Raw genomic sequence first — 21,519 nt, 5'->3', positions numbered from 1 at the left:
AAATAAAGCCTAAAACCAGCAGAACAGGGAAATAAAGACTAGAATAGAAATAAACAATATAGAAACAAACAAACAAATAAAAACTCAGTAGAATGGATTAACAAAACTAAGACCTGGTTCTTCAAAAGAATTAGTAAAATTGATAAACTCCTAGCCAGACCTATCAAAAAGAAAACAGAAAAGACCCAAATAGATAAAATCATGAATGAAAGAGGAGAAATAACAACCAATACCACAGAAGTATAAACAATTATAAGAGAATACTATGAAAAATTACATGCTAACAAACTGGGCAACTGGGAAGAAATGGACAAATTCCCAGAAACCTACAAACTACCAAAACTGAAACAGGAAGAAATAGAAAATTTGAACAGATACTAACCAGCAAAGAAATTGAATCAATAATCAAAAATCTCCCAATAAACAAAAGTCCAGGGCCAGATGGATTCCCAGGGGAATTAATTTAAAGAAGAGTTAATACCTATTTTTCTCAAACTGTTTCAAAAAAACAAAAATGTAAGAAAAACTTCCAAACTCATTCTGTGAAGCCAGCATTACCTTGACTCCAAAACCAGACAAGGACCCCACTAAAAAAAGAATTATAGGCCAATATCCCTGATGAACATGGATACAAAAATACTCACGAAAAATAGTAGCAAATCTAATTCAACAGTACATTAAAAGAATTATTCACCACAATCAAGTGGGATTTATTCCTGGGCTGCAGGGGTGGTTCAATAGTCAATATTCACAAATCAATCAATGTGATATACCACATTAATAAAAGAAAGGAGAAGAACCATATGATACTGTCAATAGATTCAGAAAAAGCATTTGACAAGATACAGCATCCATTCTTGATTAAAACCCTCAGGAAAGTAGGGATAAAGGGAATATACCTCAATATCATAAGGCCATATATGAAAGACCCTATAGCTAATATAATTCTCAATGGGGAAAAACTGAGAGACTTACCCCTATAGTCAGGAACAAGACAAGGATGTCCACTCTCACCATTACTATTTAACACAGTACTGGAAGTCTTAGCCTCAGCAATCAGACAACAAAAAGAAATAAAAGGCATCCAAATTGGTAAGGAAGAAGTAAAACTGTCACTATTTACAGAAGACATCATACTCTATGTAGAAAACCCAAAAGACTCCACCAAAAAAATTGCTAGAACTAATACATGAATTCAGCAAAGTTGCAGGATATATAATCAATGTGCAGAAATCTGTTGTATTTCTATACACCAATAATGAAGCAGCAGAAAAAGAAATCAAGGAATCAATACCATTTGCAATTGCACCAAGAACAATAAGATACCTAGGAATAAACCTAACTAAAGAGGTAAAAGATCTATACTCTGAAAACTATAGATCATGTATGAAAGAAATTGAAGAGGACACAGAGAAATGGAAAAGCATTCCATGCCCATGGATTGGAAGAACAAACATTGTTAAAATGTCTATACCACCCAAAGCAATCTATACATTTAATGCAATCCCTATCAAAATACCACCAACATTTTTCACAGAGCTAGAACAAACAATCCTAAAGTTTGTACAGAACCACAAAAGATCCCCAGGTAGCAAAAGCAATTCTGAAAAAGAAAAACAAAACTGGAGGCATCATGATTCCAGATTTTAAGCTATATTAAAACTGTAGTCATTGAGATAGTATGGTACTGGCACAAAAACGGACACATAGATCACTGGCACAGAATAGAGAACCCAGAAATGGACCCTGAACTCTATGATCAACTAATATTTGACAAAGCAGGAAAGAACATCCAATGGAAAAAAGATAGTCTCTTCAACAAATGGTGTTGGGAAAACTGGGCAGCAACATGCCGAATGAAACTGGACCACTTTCTTACGCCACACACAAAGATAAATTCAAAATGGATGAAAGATCTAAATGTGAAACAGGAATCCATCAAAATCTAGAGAACACAGGCAGTAACCCTTCTGACCTCAGCCATAGCAACTTAGTAGACATGTTGCCAGAGGCAAGGGAAACAAAAGCAAAAATGAACTATTGGGACTCCGTCAATATAAAAAACTTCTGCACAGCAAAGGAAACAGTCAACAAAACTAAAACGCAGCCTACAGAATGGGAGAAGATATTTGTAAATGTTGTATCTGATAAAGGGTTAGTATCCAAAATCTAAAAGAACTTATCAAACTCTACACTCCTCTCCAAAAATAATCCAGTTAAGAAATGGGCAGAAGGGGCGCCTGGGTGGCACAGCGGTTAAGTGCCTGCCTTCGGCTCAGGGCGTGATCCTGGCGTTACGGGATCGAGCCCCACATCAGGCTCTTCAGCTATGGGCCTGCTTCTTCCTCTCCCACTCCCCCTGCTTGTGTTCCCTCTCTCGCTGGCTGTCTCTATCTCTGTCAAATAAATAAATAAAATCTTTAAAAAAAAAAAAAAAAAGAAATGGGCAGAAGACTTGAACGGACACTTTTCCAAAGAAGACATCCAATGGCTAACAGACAAATGAAAAGATGTTCAACATCACTCATCATCAGGGAAATACAAATCCAAACCATGATAAGATACCACCTCACACCTGTCAGTATGGCTAAAATTAACAACACAAGAAACAACAGGTGTTGGTGAGGATGCAGAGAAAGGGGAACCCTCTTGCACTGTTCGTGGGAATGCAAACTGGTCCAACCACTCTGGAGAACAGTATGGAGGTTCCTCAAAAACTTAAAAATAGAACTACCCTATGATCTAGCAATTGTAGTACTAGGTATTTACCCAAAGGATACAAAAATACAGATTCAAAGGGGTACATGCACCCCGATGTTTATAGCAGCATTATCAGCAATAGCCAAACTATGGAGAGAGCCCAAAGGTCCATCAACTGATGAATGGATAAAGATGTGGTGTGTATATACATACAGTGGATTATTACTCAATCAAAAAAAAAATGAAATCTTGCCATTTGCAACAACATGGATGGAGTTAGAGTGAAAAAATCAGAGAAAGTCAAATACCATATGATCTCATTCATATATGGAATTTAAAAAGAAACCATGAACATAGGGGAAGGGGGAAAAGAAAAAGGAGAGAGGGAAACAAATCATAAGAGACTGTTAATGATAGAGAGCAATCTGAGGGTTGACGGAGGGAGGTGGGTGGGGGATGGGCTAAATGGATGATGGATATTAAAGAGGGCACTTATGATGAGCACTGGGTGTTGTATGTAAGTGACGAATCACTGAATTCTACTCTAGAAACCAATATTGCACTGTATGTTCACTAACTAACATAAAATTTTTAAAATAAATAAATAACAAAGTGTGCCTTGTGTATGTGTATGATATATGGAAAGAAGTAAAAAATCCATATGAAGAAAAATAAATTCAGCATTAAGCATGTTAGATTAAAGAGAGCTTGTGTCTGGAGAATATTGCTGTAACCAGATCCTGTGTCTTACCTGGGTCTTAATGAGGGCTTCCTTGCACCAGTCTTTCTGAAGAAGGACATTCTCCTACGTGAGGGTGAAAACACCTTTGGTTGTCTGACAACTTCCGCTGCAAAATCTAATGAAAAATCACAAAGTTAGGTAATACCATGTTATAAAGAACATTTCAGAGAGTAAGAAGGGACTAATTAAAAAGGATATTTATCAGACATTGAGTGCATGTTTAAAAACCACGGCACCCACAACTGCCATCATCTCAGGATATTACTGCTGAAAAGAGACTTGGGAATGATTTTTACCCCTGACTTCAGTCTAGATTGTGTTATCTAAGTCTGTTGGCCATTAGGCCGAGAACCCACCTTCTTCAGAAGACTCCTAAGACCAAGTCTATTGTATTTCTTCTCATTTCAACACCAAATGTTATCTAGCCTTCCCCTAATCAGCCATTTTGACTAGACTATACTCCACAAGACAGTCAGTCTGCCTTGACCCCTCTGTTATTCCATCCTATGCCCTTTCTCTTGCCCTCTGGATCTCCTGCTCTGTAATCAGCAAACTCTCACAGAATCTTGAGCTCTTTGTTAAGTGTTTCCTCTAACTTCTTGCTATAACTGAAATCATTCTCTTTTCTGAGAACACTGCTTCCACTGCAAGCTTCTTAAAAGGTATTCTATCATACCATACACAATTTAGAGTGGGTGTCTGGTTCCCTATTGCCATATAAAAACCATTATTTCAAAAAGTATATTAAAACACTACTATTGGAGAATGATAGATTTCAAGATCTCAGTGTCTTAGGAAAGCACTTTGAGGTGAGTATTGTAGAAGAAAATATAGACTATCAACTCATTAAGGGTAAAGATGATATATTACTTATCTCACTGCCAGAAATTAGAACATGTCCTAGTTATATAGTCAATGCTTTAAAATGTTTATTAAATAGAATATACTCCCACAGAAAATTTCAATAGGTTTGGTAATACTAGCAGTGATAGCATAGAAAAAAGATTGAAAGCAATAGAAGTATATACTGGTTCTAAATAAATGCAATTGAATAGGTGAAAAAAAAATAAAATTCAGACTTATGGAAGACTAGATAAAAAAAAAAATCCACACAAAAGAAACTCAAAATACAAACACTTATAAATTGTGGATAAAAAATAACACATTTTTAAACTCATATATAAGTTTGCAGAAAATTACAAAATAAAATAAAAACATAGAAATTAGAAACAAAGAGGATGTTAGGAACCAGAGAGTTAAGCTGATGCTCTAGAGGTATTTGCAGTGTTAAAACCACAATAGGTCAGAAGACAAAGCCACTGGCCTTTAGAAAATGGACAAAAAAAAAAAACAAAAACCCCTGGCACTGCTTTCATTCTCAAGACACTTATCAATTATGACAGTGCTACTGAAAAATTTAACAAGGCTTTTGGTAGAGTCTCAGGACAGAAGGCGGCAAAATTGCAAACCAACAAAGGAGAAGGGGTTCTGATAAGTACCCAGTCTTTCAATTGTGATCCCAAGAAGTAAGGGAAACCAGAAATAGCTCATCCATCAAAAGGAATAAAAGCCAGCTTTGAACCAACTCAGTCCCTAAATGGATTAAGATTACTTGGATGTTGCTAGTTTAGTGTATGTCAGATCTAAGATAAAACCCTCCCTGGAGAGAAATAACATTATCCAGAGCCTCAAATTATCTCTACAATTTTTTTTTTTAACCAACCGTGTTCACAAATAAAGCAGAAATAACAAGGTATTTTAAAAAACCTGACCAAAAACCAAGGGGAAGAAATTGATAGTTGAAATTGACATAGAAAATCCAAATATGGACTTTAAAATTACTATTATTAATACAGTTCAAAGAATTAAAAGGAGTAAAATATCAACATAGACTATCGTACAAAGAAAAAATTCTGAAAATAAAAAATTTAATGACCGAAATTAAGAAAATTAAGAATTAATACATTGGTTTAATAACAAATTATACAAAACAAAGTGAGAATTACTGAACTAGGAGTGAGATCAAAAGAAAATATGCAGACTGAAACATATGGAGAAAAATATGGAAAATAAAAAAAATCATACAAGACATAAGCAAGTGGTTATAATGTCAAAAATATGTGTAGTAAGATTATCAGAAAGAGGGAATAAATAAAATGGGGCGGGATAAATATTTGAAGAGATAATAACTGAAAATTTTCTAAAACTGATAAATGACATCAAATCAGAAATGCAAGAAGTCCTGAAACCACAAGTAGTATAAATACTTAGATACATCTTTGTAAAATTGCATGAAAGTAAAAACAAAGAGAAAATGGGGGTGGGGTAGGCAATGAATGCCTGTGAAGACTTCAGGCTGACTCCTCAAAATGAACTAAGGAAGCCAAGAGATAGTAAAATGATACCTTCAAAGTGCTAAAAGAAAACAATTCCAACAAGAATTCTACAGCCTGAGACTGTATTCTTAGCAAATAAAACCAAAATAAAGATAATTTTAAAATTCACACTAAAGGAAATGTCAAAAGTTGTTCTTAGAAGCAACTTAGAGGAGCAGGAAATGATGAAAAAGTGAATATGTGAGAAGCCTAACTGAATATTGATTTATAAAACAGTAATATATATGCAATAAAAGTAGTAACTTATATTAAACTTTAATATGTCAAGGATGCATTTTGAAATCTATATGGTAACCGGTAAGAGAAGAAAACACGTAAAAACAACACATTAACAGAAAGAATATATAGAATTATGAACCCCCCCCTCCAAATTGTGATCTTAAAGAAAGCCAAAAGGAGAGAAAAGAGAACATAGAACAGAAGGGACAAATAGAAAATAGTAAGGTAGCATTTAAAACCCAATACATGAGAAGTTACAGTGAATGTGATCAGACTAAATAATTAGAAGGCAATTCTCAAACTGTATTTAACAAAAATGCAATTCCAAAAAAAAAAAAAAAAAAAGGAGAGAGTCCACTTAAAAGAGGCTCACCTTAGATATAAAAGGAGATATTAAAAAATAAAAGAATGGAAAAGGATATAACAAGCAAACACTAGCCAGAAAGAAAGGTGATGAGTATTAGATATAATTAGATATCTAATTAGATTAGATAATATTAGACAAAGTAAACAATAAAGAAGCATTATTAGAAATAATGAATTGCTCTACCAGAAAGCTATAATGATTACAAATTTGCTTGTATCTGGAGATGTAGCCTCAAATAATCTAAAGGAAAAACTGCAAGTTGTTTTTTTAAAAGAATTATTTATTTATTTTAGAGAGAGAAAGAGAAAGAGTGAGTGGGGGGAGGGGCAGAGGAAGGGGGAAAGAGAATCCTAAGCAGACTCCCTGCTGAACGTGGAGCCCAATGGGGCTCAATCTCATGACCCTGAGATGATGAACTGAGCCAAAATGAAGAGTTGGATGATTAACTGACTGAGCCACCCAGGGGCCCCCAAAACTGCAAGTCTTAAGAAAGGAAGGAAAAATCCAGAGTAGAAATTTAAAAATTTCTCTTTCAATAATGGATACAAATGTAAACTAAAACTACCACCAAAGATATAGAAAATCTGGGGCCTGGTTGGCTCAGTTGATTAAGTGTCTACCTTTGGCTTAGGTCATGATCCCAGGGTCCTGAGATTAAGCCCTGCACTGGGCTCCCTGCTCAGGAGGAAGCCTGTTTCTCCCTCTCCTTCTGCCCCTCCTGCCCACTCATTCTCTCTCTCTCAAATAAATAAATAAAATCTTTTAAAAAGATATAGAAAATCTGAACATATTTAGTCAAATACATCTTCTTGCATATACAGAATACTGCATCCAACATTACATACCTTAGATATAATTAATCATAATAAGAGGGTATCATAAACAACTTAACAAAATATTTGAAATTTCAAATGAAATCAACAAACTTGTAGAAAACACATTAAAATGACACAACAAGAAAAGAAAGTCTGAAAAGTCCTGTATCTTTTAAAGAAATTAAGTTTGTAATTAAACCTCTTCCTGAGATTGAGACAAGTGTCCTTGCCAACACCATTTCTATCTAAAAGGGTAATGGAGGACCTAGTAAGACCAATGAAGTAATGAAAAGAAATCAAAGGTATAAATATTTTAGCACAATAAATAAAACTCCTTATGGGCAGAGGGCACAAGCGTGTGTATAAAAATCAAACAAATTTATAGACCAATTTTTAGAATTTATAATTTAGGAAAGCAGTAGAATAGAAGACCAATATGTAAGAATCAACATACTTCTAATGCCATTTTTCATTAAAAAATGAAACTTTAAAAATTATACCATTTACAAGTGTATCGGAAAACATCAAAGACTAAAAACAAATGTAATGGAAGCTATAAAATAATATATATATATTTTTAAAGATTTTATTTATTTATTTGACAGGATAGAGACAGCCAGCGAGAGAGGGAACACAAGCAGGGGGAGTGGGAGAGGGAGAAGCAGGCTCATAGCGGAGGAGCCTGATGTGGGGCTCGATCCCATAACGCCGGGATCACGCCCTGAGCCGAAGGCAGACGCTTAACGACTGCACCACCCAGGCGCCCCAAGGAAGCTATAAAATAATATTACATGGAAAAACATAAAACATTATTTAAAGAAATTAAAGAAAACTTAAATAAGTGGAGAAATACACTAAATTCATGGATTAAAAAGTATAATAGGGAATGACATCACAGAAAATGATAAGTAGGGAGCTCCAGGGATCCATCTTGCATAAAAGCAACTAAAGATGTGGCAAAATGGTCATAATCAAGGTTTTACAGAACTCTGGACCTGGTCAAGAACTTGTAATAACCAGGGGAAGGCTTAGTGAAGAAAGAAGAGGTTGAGTCTATTAAGAAAGTGCTGTGGCATTTTAAGTTGTCCACCTACCATTCCCGCATCCCACATCAGTGGTGGCCATATGACAGCAGCCTACATTCTTGATGCAGGTTGCTATTGCCAGAGATAGCAATATGGATCTAATTTTCAAAGAATGTGTTTGCCCTTTTTGAAATGAAGTTGTCTCTTGTTTCCATGAAGGACTGGCATAAGGACTAGCCTTTGTTTTTCCCTATTTAGAGTATTTTCAGGACTGAGAAGCATCCCATGTGACATTTGTTGAAAGCATTTATAGGCACAAGTACTGGTTACAGTAGCCTGGGCCAACAGTTGGGACATCAGACAACACAAAGTTGGGGAAAGGTGAGGTTGTAAAAGTAGATACATGGGGTAATAAGGGCTTTTAAAGCTCCCACATATACCAGGGAATCAAGAAAGCTATTTACATGCCCAAAACTGGATGTGTGCTCAGAAAAGTCATGAGAAGATCTAAAACTTTCACCTCTGGAGAGGGTAGAATCTGATTTTCAGAGTTGTCACATTATAATATCCAAAGTATCCAGTCTTCAACAAAAAAACTAAAAGGCATGCAAAAACCATGTATGGCTCATTCACAGAAAGAAATAAATCAATAGAAAGTGTCCATGAGAAGTCCAGTCATTGTACTTACTAGACACAAAATTTAAATCAACTGTCTTAAAATGCTCAAAGAGCTAAAGGAAAGCATAGACAAACAACGAAAGGAAGTCAGGAGAATGGTGTCTCACCAAATAGAGTATCAATAAAAAGAAAGAAATGACAAAAAGAAATCAAATAGCAATTCTGTAGTTGAAAAGTACAATAACTTTGAGCTAAATGAAATAAAAAACACCACATACGAAAATGTATGGGATGTAGCAAAAGCATTGCTCAAAGAGAAATTTATTCTTGTAAATGCAGATATTGAAGAGAAAAGATAGCAAATCCGTAAATGAAACTTACACCTCCAGGAACTAGATAAAGAATAGCAAACTAAATCCAAAGTTAGCAGAAAAAGTGAATAATAAAGATTAGAATGGAAGTAAGCAAAATAGGGAATAGAAAACCAATATAGAAAATCAACAAAACCAACAGCTTTTTCTTTGAAAAGATAAAAAACCTGATAAATATTTAGTTAGACTGACTAAGAAAAGACTCAAACACTAAAATCAGAAATGAAAGTAAAGGCATTACTACCAACCTTACAGAAATAAAAAGAGAATATTATGAACAATTGTATGCCAATAAATTAGATAATCTAGATAAATGGAAAAATTCCAAGAAATGTACAACTATCAAACAGACTCAAGAAGAAATAAAAAATAATCAGTAATGACAAACCTCTCAACAAAGAAAAAACAAGGACCACATGGCTTCACTGGTGCATTCTATAGTATAACAATTAAAGAGTTAAGACTGTAGATCTTAACATTAAAGGCAATGCAAAGAAGCTTATAGTTAAAAACATGAGTATTTCTATGAAGTAAAGATACTGGGAGTAAAGAAACAAAATCAATTTTAATTGGATTATAATTAATAGCTTCTGTTTGTTAGAGATACCATTGAGAGAGAGAATATTATCCTTGTAAGACATGTGACTGATAGGTGACTCATGTATAGCATATACAAATAACCCATACACATCAATAAAAAAAAAAAAGACAGAAACCAAATAGAAAAGTAGGCAAGAGACTTAAATAGGAATGTCATGTGCATGTGCGCACACACCCTCCCCATATCCAATTAAGTATTAAACAAATGTAAAGGCACTCAATATTATTACTCAGTAGGGAAATAGATGTCAAAACAACAAATGAGATGTCACTACATACACACAAGAATAGCTAAGAATAAAAATTTGGCACATCAAATATTGGTGAGGTTGTGGAGCAACTGGAATTCTCATACCCTGTTGATAAGACCATAAACATGTACAAACACTTTGCAAAAGTATTGGGAATTATTTATCAAAGTTGAATATATGCATATCTTGCAACCCAGAAATTCTAGGTACATATTCAACAGAAATATGTTCATATGTGCATCAAATAACATGCACAAAGATGTTCATAGGAACATTAAAAAACTGAAACAACTCAAATATTCATCACTTTTGAATAAATTAAGAATGGTATAGTCATATATTAGAATATTCTACAGCATGCATTCTCAAAAGATGATATTGTTTCCAATAGGTAAAAATTTGTTTTTGAGAGTCAGAAAAGCCTTACTCTTTTATATACCACACATATATAGTATATCTATGGCATTAAAATTCATGTCTAAAGAGGCTCCTTGGTGGAGCAATAATGAAAAAAATGAGGTGAGGGTTACGCAACTGCTCTGCATTACTAAAAATAGGTCAACAATTGCAGCATTCAACATGATTGAACTCACAAACAATGTTGAGTTAAAGAAGGCAGTCATAGGAGTACATACTGCATGACTCAATTTATATAAATATCAAAAAATTATGTAAATTAAAAAAAACAGATAAAACTAAATTACCATTACCCTTGGGAAATAGGAAAGGATTAAAAATTGGGAGGTAACATAAAGGTGATCTGTGTTCAAAAGGGCAGTTGATGATCAAACATATTCTTCCTTTTCTTATTCTTCACAATTATCAGTAATTACTAGAAAAGTGGCAAATAAGGGCTAAGAAGAGAGAAAAGAACAGAGGCTGGGTGATTTGAAGTAGAAACTTTTTAATACCATATTGGGAAAAATAAAAAAAAAGCCATGATGCCTTGGCTCTTCATTTCCTTCTGTCAGGGAGAACAGAGCTGAGATATTGGGGTGGGAGCATGCTAACTGCATCAGGTCACAAGATCATGTTAAGAGATTATTAAGCTATGCACAGAATAAAGTTATATAAACTATGTACACAGGAGTAGAGCCTAGAGAAACACATTCAGAGTACACATAGAAGTTCTCCCTGTGACTATACTGATTTAACCATGCTCATTAATATGTCCTAAGCTTCTTCTGGGTCAAGAATACTGCAGTAGATGCTGTAGTATGCAGCTCAAATCCCACCCCACCCCATCTGAGTTGAAGCATTCATTCTCCTAACCTGCTATAAATTTTGCCTGGTGATGGTGCAGAGTTGAGGCCCTCAGCTGGAAGAGAAGCTGCTCAACCTAGGGTAGTGAGCCTTTCACAGGAGCAGTGAACCTAGTCAACATGTATTGGCAGAAACTAGGAGACAATGTATGGGAATAATGCTGAGGGTGCTGGCTCAAAGTGGACAGAATACAAACTTGGTTAAGGGAGAGGTGATTAATATAGGATTGTTCTCCTAGGATATAGGATTTAAGAGCCTGGTAGGTATCCTGGGAAGCAGCACAACACTGCTATGCTGACTCTTAGAAGTTTGGGAAAAGCAATGGCTCATCCTGAGTAGAAGCTCTAGTGGCCAAAACAAACAGGCGAGGAAGACATCATATGGCTCATAGAACTGAACCTGCTACAGAAGATAAATTATGTAAGACTAAAAAACCCACCAGCCAACAATGTGCCACAAAGGCTCAATCCTTTTGCTAAAGCCAAAGAGTGGGGTAGTGGGGAAGGAGTGGGAAGCACTGATGAAAGCAGCATTAACATCACTGAGGAGCTTCTTGGTGACTTTATGTGATGAGAAAACATCCATTTTGAGTAGCTGCCTAGGCATTTTGCAGTGTGACAATTCTGCTCACACCCAGAGTCTGGACATTTAGATAAGGACCCAAGCTTAAGATTTTCACCCCAAGTTCCCACTTTGCTTTTCTTGGGGCATCTTTTAAAATGCCCATTCAGAGTTGGGTCCATGAAAAATTAGTGACAGCTGCCCCAACCTCCTTATAAGTAATAGGTGTTTGCTACCCTGCTTGTGCTCTCTCTCTTGCTCACTGGTGACATGGGATGTAGGAATGCTTTTCCTCTGGCTTATTGCACCCCATTTTGGGACTTGAAAGTAATAAATTTTGTGACTTTACTTCTTTTGTGTGAGTGTATTGAAATTGTACTTTCAATTAAAATGGCCCTAGGTTTTCTCTTCCCAAAAGTGGGAGCTCAGATGCCAAGGGAATTACCTGCCAACCCTGTGGGGGTGGCTTGTGCCTTCTTACTCAGCAAGTCATAGTCTGCATATTCTTAACACACCAACTCTGGGTTTTCCAACACACTTTTCTCTGTAGGTCAGGGCTAACTCTTACTAAATTGAGGTCTCTGATAGCAATGGAAATCAAATCCCAAAATCATAAAGGTGAGGTGTAGGCACTTTATTGCCAGAAGTAAGGGAGATGTTACTATTATAATGAACAATAAAGTGGTAATAGAATAATAAGGTGGAAGCTAGGAGGACCTGACCCTCAGAAAGCTGTGGGTATGGTTAATAGAACATGGTGTTCCTAGCGGTTAAATAGACAGGTAGCCAAAAAAATTACTGTTTAATATATACAACCAACAGACACCAAGGATAAATGACTGAGGGCACTTGCACCAATGAAAGTCACAATCCCTTGCTCAGTTTCTAAACCTGAGTCAATTTTCAGGCCTGGAATGCACTGACTGAAGAAAGGTCTCCATGAAGGAAGACCCTACATTATGGAAAGTAAATTCTAATGATACTCATGGTCCCTCTCCAATGGGACCTTTGGGCATTTATTCCAGTAACTGAAAGGGAAATACCCAGTCATTTCAAGGACTATTGAACACAGGGTTCTAGTTAACACCAGCTGGATCCCCAGAATGTCATCATCAACCCCACTAGAGAAGGCACTTATGAGGTAATAAATGGAGTCTTGGCCCAGGTATAGCTCACAGTGGGCACAGTGGGTCCACTGAACTAACAAAGCCATTCAGTAGTCATTTCTCCAATCCATAAATGTATACTGGAATGGAATTACTTGGTAGTTGGCAGGATCTCCACATTATTTCCTTGGTCTAAGGAGTAAGAGCTATTACGGTGGGAAACATCAAGTGGAAGTCTCTAAAACTCTTTCTATGCCCCTACTCAAGATGATAAAAACAATATCACATTCTGGGGATAATGTCAGAGACTAATGCCACCCTTAAAAAACTGAAAAGATGGCTTCATATCCTAAATAATTAAGTCATAAAATCATTACTAAGGGCAGAACAAGATAGGTGTAAGCACAAAAAGGGAGAAAGAGCCACAGATTCCAGGTAGGGTAAGGGGGCCTTCCCCACAGAAGTACTGCCCTACACTGGGTGCTGAAGCCCAAGCTGGGTGAGGAGACTATCCACATGAAGGGCAACTTGGACTGGAGAATTCAGAACTCAAGCAGGATGAGGAGAACATCTACACAAAGGGAGACCCAGCATATGGAGTTCAATTGGGGTGAGAAGGGCACCCACATTAGGACACAAAGGAGCAGACCAGCATGAAGTGTGGAAACTTGAACAGAATGAGAAAGATAAGGGCCCCTGGGTGTCTCAGTTGGTTGAGTGTCTGACTCTTGATTTTGGCATGGGTTGTGATCTTGGGGTCATGGGATCAAGCCAGGTGTCTGTTCCATGCTCAGTTCCATCCTGTTCTCTGCCCCTCCCCATCCCTCACTCTCTCCCCAATAAAAAAAAAAAAAAATCTTAAAAAAAAAAAAAAAGAATGAGGAAGATATTCTCATTAGGTGTGGCCTAGCATAGGGTATCAGAACCTGAGCAGGTTGAGGACGTCTACATTAAGGGGTCACCTGGTGTCGGGTGACAGAGTCCAAGCAAGATGAGGAGAGAGTCTACACAAGAAATGGGTGCAGCCTGGTATGGAGCATCAGTGCCTGAGAAAAATAAGGACGACTTCTCCATGGAAGGGGGGATGTCCAGGTGTGGGAAGTCAGAGCCCCAGTGGCAAGAAGGAATGGCTACATGTAGCGGCATCCTGGCACAGGTCGTGAAAACAGAGTGAGGAGTGTCTCCCCAAGAAGAAGCATCTTATAAATGGTGTTGGAATTCAAGCAAGATGAGGAGGATACCATGCATGGAAAGGGCCTGGTGTAAGGTGTTGAGCCCAGGTAAGGGGAAGAGGGCATCAGCAAGAGGAAGGTGGTGGCAATGTAGACAAGGTGTTTGTTACATAGAAAGAATTAATCAAATAACTAAACACATTTAGGGAAAGGGAGTAAATTTTCTCATTGTCAGAGAACAGATGTAAAAATATGGAAAAGCAGAAAACTAGAATGAACTCAGTTGTATTGGATTAAATTGGAGATATAGGTGGGATCTCATGGTTTTCTTTATATAAATATGGAAAAACATAGCTATAAATGTGTCGGTGTATGCATATACACATACGAACAAACATATATGTTCTCTAGTTCTGTCCATTGAGAAGACCTGGTTGCAGTAATCTCAATAGCAATGAAATAACCTAATTCCTGGACTTTGACTTCTAAATATCATTCTTTAAGAGAAGGAACCACACTCTTTAGAGAAATGGCTGATTCTAGGGCTAGAGTAGGAAGAGTACAAGATGAGCTTGGAACAGCTATCTCATACAAGCAAGCAAGATAATGCTCAAGAGATGTGTCAAGAGGAGACAGAAGCCAGCTTTGAATGGAATGACACTGACCAAATAGGAGACAATTTGAACATCAAAGTAAGTAACTATAGTAATAGATTAAAACCCATTAAAATAATATCAGTAAATACTGAATCTCTATCTATCTATCATCTGTCATTTGTATATCTAAATGAATGAGTTATAAGTGTGGTAAAGAATGGGATATTTACATAATTTCAAAGTACCCTCTCTCCTCCACACACATAATGTTTATTAATTACAAAAGGGAAAAATTAATTTACGGTGGAAAATCCTGGCAGGCACCATATAATTAAGTGATCAAAGGAAATATTGCCCGTAATGGAACAAAGCAAAATTATGTACCACCTACTGCATTGAAAAGGACTGCAATGATATTTCTGAATAACCTGAATGTATAATCCAAGTTTAAACATGAGAAAACATCAGAAAAATACATTGAGAGACATCTATAAAAGTAACCTTGCAATTTTTTAAAGTGTCAAGGATATAAAAGTCAGAATATTTGAGGAACTGTTCCACCTAATAAAGAGACATTTGGTGAAACTTGAACATAACCTGAAAATTAAGTGGTAGTAAAGTATCAGTGTTAATTTCCTGGCTCTTTTTAAGTTCACAGTCCAGAGGCATAGGCTTACGGAAAGACTTGAGACCTATGACTATAGAATGCTGGCCCTCCCCCCACATCTTACCACCACATTACTAAAGGCCCATTTACAGCAGTTCCTTTTACCTGGTACATCATGTCCTGCTATTAGAAAAAAATATGAGGCATACCAAAAGGAAAAAGTCCCATAATTTAGAGAAGAGCAAACATAAGAACCAAACATGGTAGGGATTTGGGGATTATCAGACTAGGAATTTAAAACAACTACGAGATGGGCTCTAATGGGTAAAGTAGACAACATTCATGAACAAATAGGCAAAGTTAGCAGAGAGATGGAAATTCCAATAAAGAACCAAGGAGAAACGCTAAAGATCAAAATCGCTGACAGAAATTAAGAGTGCCTATGATGGCCTCATTAATAGAATAGAAACAGCTGAGCGAAGATCTCTATGCTTGAAGATACCTCAACAGAAACCTTTAAAACTTAAAAGCAAAGGACACAAAGAGACTGAGAAAAACCAAAACCAAACCAAAACAAAACATCTAAGAACTGTGTAAGAACTACTCAGAAGGTGTAATATATGTATAATGTGGATACTAGAATGAAAAAAGATAAACAGAAGAAATATTTGAAACAATAATGACTGATGATTGCCCACAAGTTAATGTTGAATACCAATCCACAGATCCAGGAAGCTCAGAGAACATCAAGCAGAAAAAATGCTGGAAAAAACTACATCTAGGCAAATCATTTTAAAACCACAAAAATTCAAAGATAACAAAAAAGTCCTGAAAGAAGCCAGGGAGGAAAACATCTCACCTAGAGTGGAACAGGCATAAGAATTACATCTGACTTCTCACAAACCATACAAGCAAGAAGAGAATGGAGTAAATATTTGAAGTGTTGACAGAAAAAAAACCTCTCACCAACCTAGAATTCTCTATCTTGCAAAATTATTCTTCAAAAGTGAAGGAGAAATAAATGCTTTCTAAAACAAATAAACAAACAAAGGAATGAGGGAATTTCTTGTCACTAGACCAGCTTTGTAAGAAATGTTAAAAGAAATTTGCTTGAGAGAAGGAACATAATGTGGTCAGAAACTTGGACCTACAAAAAGAAAAGGAGAGCATCAAAAAGGGAATGAGTAAGGAAAGTTAAAACTCATGTTTCTTCTTCTTTGTTGATCTAGCGGGTAACAGTTTGTTCAAAATAAAAAAATAGTAACAACATATTCAAATGATAGTAACGATGTATTCAAATGATAGTGACAATGTATTCAAATGATAGTGACAATGCATTCAATGATATAATGGATGGGAGGAAGGAATTAAATTATTGTGTTATTATAAAGCATGCAAAATACCTGTGAGTGTTATATAGTTACTTAAAAGTGTACTTGGATTAGTTGTGAATGTATTTTGCAAACTCTAGGGCAACTACTAAAAAAAAGTTTAAAAAAAGATATAACCAATATTCTAAGAAGGAAGAGAAAGTGGAATATAAAATGCTCAGATTAAAACCATAAAAGGCAGGGGCACCTGGGTGGCTCAGCCATTAAGCCTCTGCCTTCGGCTCAGGGCATGATCCCAGGGTCCTTGGATCCATCGAGCCCTGCATCGGGCTCCCTGCTTGGCGGGAAGCCTGCTTCTCCCTCTCACACTCCCCTTGCTTGTGTTCCCTCTCTCGCTGTTTCTCTGTCAAACAAATAAATAAAATCTTAAAAAACAATAACCATAAAAGGCAGAGAGAGTGGAAGACAAAAATAAGAACAAAGAACAAGGGCAACAAATAGAAAACAGTAACAAATATGATACATATTAAACCAACTATATCAATAATCACTTTGAATGCTAATGGTCTAAATGTATTCAGTAAAAAACAGATTGTCAGAGTGGATCAAAAAACAAGACCCAACTCTATGTTATCTATAAGAAACACACTTAAAATGTGAAAACATATATAGATTGCAAGTAAATGGGATAGAAAAAATATACAATGCTAATATTAATTAAAAGAAAGCAGTAGTAGCTATATTAATTTCAGACAGAGCAGACTTCAAAGAAAAGAATGTTATCAAGGATAAAGAAGGGCATTACATAATGATAAAGGCGTCAGTTCTCTAAGAAGACATAACAATCCTTAATGCGTATGCACCTAACGACAGAGCATTAAGCTACACGAGCAAAACTGGTAGAACTGCAAGAATTACATAAATCCACGATCATATATAGAGACTTCAACACCACTCTATCAGAAACAGACAGATCCAGAAGGCAGAAAATCAGTAAGGACATGTTGAACTCAACAACACCATCAATCAACTGGATATAATTAACATCTATAGACCAAATCCAACAGCAGCAGAATACATATTCTGCTCAAGCTCACATTAACATTCACCAAAATAGATCATTTTCTGGGCCATTAACAAATTTAATAGAAATTATACCATATCTACTTTCAGACCATAATGCAATTAAACAGAAACCAATAACAGAGGATAATTAGAAAATCTCAAAATACATGGAAATTAAACAATATACTTTTTTAAAAAAGATTTTATTTATATATTTGACAGAGAGAGACAGCCAGTGAGAGAGGGAACAAAGCAGAGGGAGTGGGAGAGGAAGAAGCAGGCTCCTAGCAAAGGAGCCTGGTGTGGGGCTCAATCCCAGAACGCCGGGATCACTCCCTGAGCCGAAGGCAGACGCTTAACGACTGCGCCACCCAGGCACCCCTAAACAATATACTTCTAACAACACATAGGACAAAGCAGAAATCTCAAGAAAAATTAAAAAGTATTTTAAACTAAATGAAAATAAAAACATAACATCAAAATTTGTGGGAATGCTGGGAAAGCAGTGCTTAGAGGGAAATTTTTAGCATTGAATGCATATATTGGAAAAGAAGAAAGATCTAAATCATCTAAGTTTTCAACTTAGGAAACTAGAAAAAGAAGAGCAGATAAAATCCAAAGTTGGTAGATGAAAAGAAATAATAAGAATCGGAGTAGAAATCAATGAAATTGAAAGCAGGAAATCAATAGATAAAAATCTATGAAATCAAAAGCTGTTTTTTAAAAAAAGATCAATAATATCAATAATCCTCCAGCTAGGCTAACTAAAAAAAACAAAACAAAAAAAAAAAAAACAGAGAGAGGACATAAATTACTATTATCAGAAATGAAATGGGGGGCATCATTACAGAAATCACCAGGCCCAGATGTGTTTGCTGGTGAAGTCCACCAAACATTTAAGAAAGAAATCATTCTGATTCTCTACAACTTCTTTCAGAGGATAGAAGCAGAAGACATACTTCCTAACTCAGTCTATGAGACCAGCATCACCCCAATACCAAAATCAAAGACATCAGAAGAAAAGAAAAACACAAACCAGTATCTGTCATGGACACAGCTGCAAAAACCCTAACAAAATATTCACAAAGCTAATCCAACAATGTATAAAAAGCATTATATACCATGACCAAACAGGATTTTAAGCAATCCTGGTTCAACATGTAAGCAAGCCTGGTTCAACATTCAAATACCAATATAATCCATCACATCAACTGGCTAAGAGAGAAATATCACATGATCACATCAATAGATGCTGAATAGCATTTGACAAAATCCAACACGCATTCATGATAAAAACTCTCAGTAAACTAAAAATACAGAGGCATTTCTTCAGTGTAATATAGAATATCATATAAAAAAACCTTATAGTTAACACTATAATTAATGGTGAGAAACTTAAAGCTTTTAAACTAACATCATGTATAAGACAAGTAAGTCTTTTTACCACTCCTTTTCAACATTGTGCTGAAAGGTCTAGCAAATGCAATAAGATAAGAAAAGGAAATAAAATTTACATGGAGTGGAAAAGAAGAATTAAAACTTTTGTTGTTGGGGCGCCTGGGTGGCGCAGTTGTTAGGCGTCTGCTCAGGGCGTGATCCCGGCGTTCTGGGATCGAGCCCCACATCAGGCTTCTCTGCTAGGAGCCTGCTTCTTCCTCTCCCACTCCCCCTGCTTGTGTTCCCTCTCTCGCTGGCTGTCTCTCTCTGTTAAATAAATAAAATCTTAAAAAAAAAAAAAAACCTTTGTTGTTTGTATATGTATGACTATCTATGTAGAAATCCAAAAGAATTGATAAGAAATCTTCTGGAGCTAATAAGCAATTATAGTAAAGTTGCACAATACAAGGTTAATATGCAGGTGTCAATCACCTTCATATATACTAGCAAAGAACAAATGGAATTTGAAATTAAAAACACAATGCCATTTATGTTAGCACAACCACACTGAAATAATTTTGTTTCATTTAGGCATACATATAACAAAATATGTACAAAACCTATATGAGGAATTATAAACCTTTATTGAACTAATTCAAAGAAGAACAAAATTAATGGGGAGGTTTTCCCCGTTTGTGGAAAAGAAGACTCAGTATCATCAAGATGTCAGTTATTCCCAACTTGACTCATGCAGTTACAATCAAAATTCCAGCTACTTACTTGTGGATACAGGCATACCTTAGAGATATTTTGGGTGCAGTTCCAGACGGCCACGATAAAATATGTATCACAATAAAACAAATGAAATTATTTTTTTTGGTTTCCTAATGCATATAATAGTTATGTTTACACTATAATGTAGTCTATTTAGTTTACTAAGAAACCCTTTATTGATAAAAAATGTTAACCATCATAAAATCTTTCAGTGAGTTGTGACCCTGGTACAGGGTCTTGCCTTGATGTTGATGGCTGCTGACTGATCAAGGTGGTGGTTGCTGAAGGTTAGGGTGACTGTGGAAATTTCTTAAAATAAGACAATGAAGTTTGGCACATCAATTGACTCTTCCTTTCACAAACAATTTCTCTGTCTCATCCAATGCTGTTTGGTAGCATTTTGCCTACAGAACTTCTTTTAAAATCGGAGTTAATCCTCTCAAACCCTGCCACTGCTTTATCAACTAAATTTATGTAATATTCTAAATCCTTTGTTGTCATTTCAACAATCTTCATGGCATCTTTGCCAGAAGTAGGTTCCATCTCAAGAAACCACTTTCTTTGCTCATTCATAAGAAACAACTCTTTATCCACTCAAGTTTTATCATGAGATTGCAGCAATTCAGTCCCATCTTCAGGTGCCCTTTCTAGTTCTAGTTTTCTTGCTATTTCTACCACATATGCAGTTATTTCCTCCACTGAAGTCTTGAACATTTCAAAGTCATCCATGGAAGCTGGAGTCAACTTCTACTAAACTCCTGTTAACGTTGATATTTGGATCTCTTCCCATGAACCATGAATGTTTTTGGTTTTTTTTTTTTAAGATTTTTAAAATTTATTCCTTTGAGAGACAGAGAGAGAGTGTGAGTGGGAGAAGCAGAGGGAGAGGGAGAAGCAGATTCCCCACTGAGCAGGGAGCCCAACTTGGGGCTCCATCCTAGGACCCAGAGATCTTGACCTGAGCCGAAGGCAGACGCTTAAACATCTGAGCCACCCAAGTGCCCCAAACCATGAATGTTCTTAATGACATCCAGAATGGTGAATCCTTTCCTGAAGGTTTTCAACTACTTTTGCCCGAATCCATTAGAGGACTCACTATGTATGGCAGCTGTAGCCTTAAGAAATGTATTCCTTAAATTATAAGACTTGAAAATCAAAATTACTCCTTGATCCATGGGCTGCAGAATGAATGTTGTGTTAGCAGGCATAAAAATAGCATTAATGTTGTACATCTCCATCAGAGCTATTGCGTGACCAGGTACATTGTCAATGAGCAGTAATATTTTGAAAGGAATCTTTTCCTGAGCAGTAGGTCTCAACAGTGGGCTTGAAATATTTGGTAAACCATGTTACAAACAGATGTACTATCATGCAGGGTTTGTTGTTCCATTTATGGGGCATAGGCAAGTAGACTTAGCATAATTCTTAAGGACCCTACACTTAAAGGTAAGAAAGGAAGATGAGCATTGGCTTCAACTTAAAGTCACCAGCAGCATTATACCCTAACGAGAGAGTTAGCCTGTTTGTAGAAGCTTTGAAGGCAGGCCTTGACTTCTATCCAAC

General features: G+C 36.2%; 1 protein-coding gene across 1 annotated transcript in view; it reads right to left on the bottom strand.

Moving 5' to 3' along the window:
- The window catches only part of RGSL1 (regulator of G protein signaling like 1), a gene marked incomplete at its 5' end in the record, with an annotated part of 125,164 nt that overhangs the window by 27,349 nt on the left and 76,296 nt on the right, over positions 1-21,519 (bottom strand). The window contains one exon of the mRNA XM_087866065.1: positions 3,452-3,557. Within this exon, the coding sequence (XP_087722191.1) occupies positions 3,452-3,557 (106 nt within the window). The remainder of the gene's footprint in view (positions 1-3,451; positions 3,558-21,519) is intronic.

Source organism: Ursus americanus, chromosome 2 (genome assembly GCF_024610735.1).
Source record: "Ursus americanus isolate L20-20 chromosome 2, mUrsAme1.1.p, whole genome shotgun sequence".
Lineage (NCBI taxonomy): Eukaryota > Metazoa > Chordata > Mammalia > Carnivora > Ursidae > Ursus > Ursus americanus.
This window is presented reverse-complemented; position numbering and strand designations above follow the sequence as displayed.